The sequence below is a fragment of the Borostomias antarcticus genome (genome assembly GCF_949987555.1).
Source record: "Borostomias antarcticus genome assembly, chromosome: 8".
Taxonomy (NCBI): Eukaryota; Metazoa; Chordata; class Actinopteri; order Stomiiformes; family Stomiidae; genus Borostomias; species Borostomias antarcticus.
Genome location: NC_140241.1, coordinates 4,438,369 through 4,445,586, shown reverse-complemented (window position 1 = coordinate 4,445,586; position 7,218 = coordinate 4,438,369). Strand labels below are relative to the sequence as shown.

Sequence of the window (7,218 nt, the reverse complement as noted above, 5' to 3'; positions counted from 1 at the left end):
TTACACATTCGCGTAGACAGCCTCTTCACCATCTTCATCCATCACACATTCATAGGTGTCGCTCTCTGCCTCAACCTAGAGGAAAACCACATCACAGATATGATGAACAGCAGCTTTGTACAGTAGTATTGTTGATTTAGAGAGTTCTCACTACATGAAGTACAGTAATGTACATACCTCCATGTTGCCATATATATGATCGTTGGTGTAGTTGTTGGTGAGGATTCCATTGCTGGTTTTCTTCCCTACTTGTCTGTGGAGAGATAAACAAAATTCAGATTCATTATTCTAATAATAAAACACAAAAAATGAAAGCTACACAATCAGGCACTAGGTGGTAAGTGTGGGGTACAGTAGAGGTTTTATGGGCTGGGCCTTATGTATCTCTGCCACGTAAAAAATAAAAAATGTTTATTGTTCGTTCATTCAGAGTATGTGGTGACATTAAGTCTGTGCTGTGAAAACTTTCTTTGATGTTGAAGAATCTGAGATGGTTTCTATGGCTGCAGCCATGTCCTGCGCTGCTGGTTGACCATCACCACTCCCCCTACTGGAGGAAAACATGATGTTAACAAAAGACTTTACATGTCAAATATTACATTTGTCCAGCCCCTTCCCACACTTTGCTCACCATTTCTTGGCGAACCTGCAGACTGACATGAGTATTACTACCATCACAGACGCTGAGATGCCAATGCCAATGCCTATGAAGATCACCAGCATCTTATCTGTTCAAAGAAAAATCACAATTCACCTTGTATTCTTTTGCCATATGTTATATTCCTGAGCCATATTTCTGATGCTCATTTTGGTAGAAACATCCATAATTGCAATGATGTATAATGCATATTGCATTCTAGCTGCTCTCCTTACCTGTTGTGGGCAAAGTGAATGCCAAGGTAACATTTCCCTGGGAGTTGCTGGCATGACAGAGGGCTTTGTCTGCGAAGCCGAGATCTCCTTGCAGAGTGGCAATGGTCAATGAGCTGTTTCTCTCTTCCTTACTACTGGACAGTGGTCCATGATCTGGGAGAGACCACTGGATCTTACTAGGGGGGACAGAGTCTACGATGCACAAACAGGTGACCGTAGAGATGTCTGATGAGCAGGCAGAGCCCATCTTGATCTCTGGGGGGTCTAGAAAGAGAATTAGATGTATTCACTGTTAAAAGTTAAAGTCGCAATGATTGTCACACACCCAACCTGAGGGTGGTGAAATTTGTTCTCCGCATTTGACCCATCCCCTGGGGGAGCGGTGAGCTGTAGCGGTGCCACGCTGGGGAATCATTTGGTGATTTAGCCCCCCAATTCCAGCTCTTGATGCTGAGTGCCAAGCAGGGAGGCAATGGGTACCATTTAAAAAAAAAAAAGTCTTTGGTACATCTCGGCCAGGGATCGAACTCATGACCTCCCAGTCTCAGGGCGGACACTCTAATCACAAGGCCAATGAGCTGGTTCAGTAAAAGTGAAAGACTTGAAGCATCAACATCATGTGACAAAGCCATGAAAATTATATTATGTTGTTTTAACCAAACAATACACTACTTACAGAGCACGTTGAACTGGACTGGACTGGAGCGTCCTTGGCCCTCTGTGTTGAAGGCGGTGCAGTAGAGGGCGTCGGTGTGTCTCAACACTCTCTCCAGCCGGTAGGTTTGTCCCTGGGACTGCAGAGCCCCACTGCTAGTGTGCCACTGGTAGCTGTGGGTAGCAGGGTTACTGTTACTGGAACACTTGAGCTCCACAGAGTCCCCCTCCTTCACAGTGGTCTCACCCTCCACCTTCACAGCCACCGGAGCGTCTACAAGCACAAAGAGACATACAGTAACACCAACAGTTGTACTGCAGCTACAGTATCATGGTTCTAATCATCCAAAAAGCATACATCGTCACATTAACTGAGTCTAACAGTTAATAACTGAGTTTAACAGAATCTAAGAACATGGGCTTCCTTTTGGGCTTCCACTACAGAAATATAATAATTGTTGCCAGCATGACTCACATTTGACATTGAGCGTTTTGGAACTCTGCCCTTTCTTCCCTCCCCGGTAGGCTGCTGTACAGATGAGAGGCTTGTTGTGGTCATCCGAGGTGGGGGCAAAGGTCAGGGATGATGTCACTTCCCACTGGCCATTGGTCAGCTGCTGTGATTGGACGGCGGGTGTTCCTGAGTGGCTCCAGGTGAGGTGAGGGGGGTCGGAGGGGCAGGAGTGAGACACAGAGCAGGAGGCCAACACCACCTCACCCACCCTCACCACCTCACTCACTGACAGAGAGGGTGGCTCTGGGGATCCTGTATGATAGTATGATACAGTACACCATGATTAAGATACAGTATGTTAACCACTTCTGTATAACATGCAATACTACTACTTCGGCCCATTTTCCTTCTTAGAGCTTACCTTTGATTGCAATAGAGACTGTGTTTTGGTCATAGGAATATTTGTCATAATTGACAATTTCAATCCTAAAGTGAAAAGGCCCTTCATCACTTTGATGGAGAGGATCAATCCGTAGAGAACAGTTCTTCAGGCGGAGGTCCCCAACCAGATCCGTGCGACCCTTGTAGTCCTGAATCACGTTGGATCTGTCTGGGTGGTATATAATCTGGCTGTGTTTGCGCCAAATCCCTGTGAATTCCTGGGAGCTGGTTGCTGGTTCAGGGTAGTTGAATGAGCAGGGGATCACCACGCAGGAGCCCAGCAAGGCAGACACGGATCTGGGCACCTCAGCCGTCCAGGGCGAGCCAGTCATTTGCGTCACTGAAAAGCCATGTGAGGTAGAAGTCACTCATTAAATCATTGAGATGGTGGTCAAAATGTTATACTTGTCACCTCTAAATGAACACAGTGTGTGTACTCATAGGACTGCATATGGTCGTCAAAGGCAAAGCCAATAGGAATTTTACATTTTTTGTGCCACCTAAAGGTACGTTTGACAGGATCACTCAAAGTTTGCCTGAAAGTAGGTGAAGCTGTTCATTGCACTGTTAAGGGACAAAGCTCATCCGTTCTTGCTATCACTGAGGGACATAGGAACTATATTTTCACAGGATGTGCAGGAAAGTTGAGGTTCGCGGAGTTGAAAGTTCAGTTTCAGAGTTCACAAGTCATTCAAAACCTCTGCTCTCGCCAGAGGTGGATCTTTGAAGAGTTGGTGGAGATTCCTAAGCCCCTGTGTCGACTCTGAGCAGACTCTGAGTTCTTAGATAGCGGTTCAGCATTCCACAGATACAGACTGATTTGATCAACCAGGCACAAACTTAGTTCCTGGGTCGCATATTATTTGGAGAGACACGGACCCTGGCAGTTGAGGGTTACAAGAGAACAAGAGAGCTGCACGAGAGAGGGCACGAGAGAGAGAGGGTTTCCTGTCTGATCGCTTTTCAAGGAGTAGAGGTGAGGTGTGACCTGGGGGCGTAGACAGGCACGCGATTGGTCACTTGGGGTCAATAAACCGGTGGCCCCTGTTAGCATCGTAAAACAGATCTCACATTCTGTACTCCCTCTGGAATCATCAAATATCCCGGTTATGGTTTCAACATTATATGACAATTACACCAAATGCATAATCATCTGAGTCATGATTTTTGCTTCAGACTGATACCAAACACGACTATACAGATTAAGCAGCACAGAATCCGTTATTTATAACCACACAGTACAGTTGGAATACCAATACAGTGTATCACGCAATAACTTTGTTCACCGGGCTTATTCACGTGGTATTTGCATCACGTGGTAGAGATGGAGCAGTTTCATTTTTATTAAAGAGACAAAGCAAGAATGGAGGATCCTTAGTTTCACTGTGAGTGTCTGCGGTTGGTGCTAGAAAGGGAGGGGGAGAGAGGCCGAGAGGAATTGAGAGGGCCGTGAAGTGTGGCCTGTTCCGACCGAGACCTTTGAAGTGGAACCAGGACGTTGGTGTGAACAGACCCCAGTTCTCCTTTTTGCTCTAATGACCGTTAGGAGGAAAGAGCGTGTGAATCTGGGGAAGGCCTTCTCTGGCCCCATCTGGAGTGTGAATGCCTGCGCATGGCTCATCCGTTACAAGTGTCCAGAAGTTGTTTAGAATGAGAGAAACCTCACATAATCTGAGATGAGTATTATTATTTGAGAAACCTAAGACCAGAACTACTGTTAAACATCACTGTGTCTCTGTAAAAGGGGTTAATATTTGGAACAGCTGTCCTGAAAATATCAGGTTGCGCAATACACCATCCGGTTTTAAGAAACTTTATAAAAAATATATCATGTCTCATTATTGTATGGATACCTAAGTTACTATTTTCGGATTTGTCTGAATTTTATACTCTATTGTTTCATTTATTTATCAATGTATGATTTGTAATGTACAAGTGGTAGGAAACAATGAGCATGGCTTCACCCTACACCCTTTCAGTTGTTAATACTGTTAAGGGGAGACACTACAGTCAAAATGGTGTTTTTCTTCAATTTTCAGATTTTTCGATATTCTTCCACATTTGCGTAATGCGTATAACACTGCATCTGCTTTGTGTTTCCACAGCGCAAGGAAAAAACTGAAAGATGCCCATTGCGTCTTTGCTGGATGGACCATTGAGGAGAGTTACCATATTCATGCTCTTCTCTGGATTTTCAGAATTGAATGGAAGTGCTCAGGGGCCCTTCTGCTTTAAACACAGAGTTTAGCACTCCGGGGGTTAAATACTAAAGACATAAAATGAATATTACATTTCCACACCTTCTATACCACAAAGGAACATGCATCATGGATGGTGGACAACATTACAATACAATTTACTATTTCCACCTGTGTGTGTGTGTGTGTGTGTGTGCGCGCGTGCGTATGTATGTATGTATGTATGTATGTATGCATACCTCTAAGAAGAAGACAAAATGGTAAGAAATGCCATGTCCATCTCTGAATCTCCATCCTGTCCTCACAGTGTTGGACTTGCAGAAAACTGATGTTCCAATTTCTTAGCACCAGATTGGGGTGAGTTTCAGTTCCCTTTCTGATACATGCGAGGGGAGGTCTGCTGACTCCACCTTGGCTGTCCTATCACCCATACCAACTGGATGACAAAAATATCAGAAATGAAAGTATGATAATATCATGCTTAAATATATTTACAATAATTTAGATATATACTGTTCAAAAGCCAATCATTTATTTACTTACTGTATATCTTTCTTATCCCCACCCCTCTCTTTTTCTCGTAACATTCTGCTCACACTTCCTGATCTAAGCTATCTTTAGTTTTGTCATCATGACTTCATCTATATTTAGTTTTTTGACAAGTTGAGTCTTCCCTGCTAGATTCACTCTCAATTTAAATGTAGCATGCATTAAAAACGTGCACCACTGATTGCATGCATGAAAAATATTTACTTTTAAAGTCGCACTGAAATGAAAAAAGCATTCGGTCCCATTTTGGGACTAGAAATTTACAAAATTCTACTTTTGTTGTAATCTTATATCAAAGTATATAATTTCTTACTTCCTTGAAAACGGTAGGTCACGTGCAGTGACGACAACAGGTAGTCTACCTTAGATTTTAGGCCAATAATCTCACGACATCCACCCATCAATCAACGCTATCCTTCTATCGAATCTGTCTAAAGTTATTAAAACCCGTCCACTTGTCAATGTTCCAATCAAATTCCTCTAAACATATGTCCCACCCTCATAGCTTGTTTGCGTCGGAAATACGTCAAACTACGGAAGTTAGATGATCTCAAACGTTCGTTTCAGTGCGACTTTAAGACAAGTGGTGATCTTAAGCAAAGTATTATTGATGCATCAACATACTGGCTATAGCATTTTATGTCTACAGTAGCTAGGCTCTGGTAGACGTCGGTTGAGATGTCATGTATGGTTTGTCAGTTATTATAGATGGTGGCTACACGCTCTAAATGTAAATGGAAGAATCCAATTCATTGTGTGAAATCTAAGAAAAAAAAATATAATTAGCTGAATTACTAAACTAAACTCTAATCTCAGAACATTCTCAAGCTTAGCTTTCAGCAATCATTGACCTCAAAGGGCAGCATTCATTGATTCACTATTAATAAACAAGAAATGCAACATCAGCAAAAGAAAGATTCATTTTTTTCAAACCTCATGCTTTTGTCTAAATATAAACTTCCATCTTCTCTCTCTCTCAACCTTGTTCTATGGTACTATACAGTATGTGACCCCAGAACCTTGTGGTTTATCTGCATACCAGAACCACATGACACAGCGTGAGATTTTTCAAAAGCGTATTCCTCTTATTTAGTAGACGTGCATTGTCATGTGGTAAGTCAGTTGGTTTAAATCTAGCCTGAGTTTGTTCTCCTAAAGCAGCAAACACAAACTGAGAGAAACAAAACAAACATGATCGTTCAATAATTCCATTTTATTACTGAAAATGTAAACATATGAATGAGTGAACACAAGCATGTCAGCAAGTTCTTGATGAAATGATAAGAAAACAATGTCCAGTTTCAAGTATTGTGTTGTTTGTAATATCTTCACAGCTGTTGTTGCTCTTGCTCTCCAGTAGCCAGCAGAGGTTCGTTGTCCACTGGAAACAAAGGTCTTTGGTGCTGTCATGCTTCACACTTCCAGAGTGATTTAAGAAGTTGGGTCGTCTACAAACGCTGAGTTGATCTCTGGTATAGGCATGTATACATGCCGGATATGTGTTCTACAAGGTAGATGCAGTCTGCCTCCAGAATTAATATACTTTGGTTCAACAGCCCAGATATCGTCTTTCTGTTTGGCCAGGAAGTCCTCCAGCTTCACCCTGTCCTCTTTGCAGTCCCTACTGAACAGTTTCCTTGAACTGCTGCCCATGTTGGAGTTACCCACCAGGCAGGCTAACTGAAGAGTGAATAGCAGCTCAAAGAGGCAGGCCTGTAGGTAGGTGGGTAGATTATTTATTGATCCCCAGGGGAGATGATCAATCTGTAGATCACATAGCAAGGGAAACATTAATATCCAGTCTTGTAGTGTAGATAAACAGTTATAGTGGATGTACTATAAGGCCCAAAGCATCTCTTCAATAATATCAAGATACCACAAGCCCAAGTAATTGTAAAAATAGCGTAAAATGTCATGAGAACAAATGAGACAAACCTTCTTACCAGAGATGAGCGTTCTTCTGCTGCAGATGTTCTGACTGAGAGATAAGATTCTCTATTTAAAGGCCAGGTGGGCAGGTGGAGACCAGAAGCTGATAGGTCTCAGAAA

The 7,218-nt window shown here is 42.7% G+C and overlaps 1 protein-coding gene across 1 annotated transcript; it reads right to left on the bottom strand.

The window, feature by feature from the left end:
* Nucleotides 1–2,754, bottom strand: LOC311312162 (B-cell receptor CD22; the record flags this gene model as incomplete). The annotated part of the gene is made up of 7 exons (XM_084442033.1): nt 1–75; nt 178–253; nt 659–728; nt 874–1,137; nt 1,550–1,801; nt 2,003–2,293; nt 2,403–2,754. 7 exons carry the CDS (start codon nt 2,752–2,754, stop codon nt 1–3), a joined length of 1,380 nt encoding a protein of 459 aa, XP_084298159.1.
* Between the last annotated feature and the right edge of the window lie 4,464 nt (nt 2,755–7,218).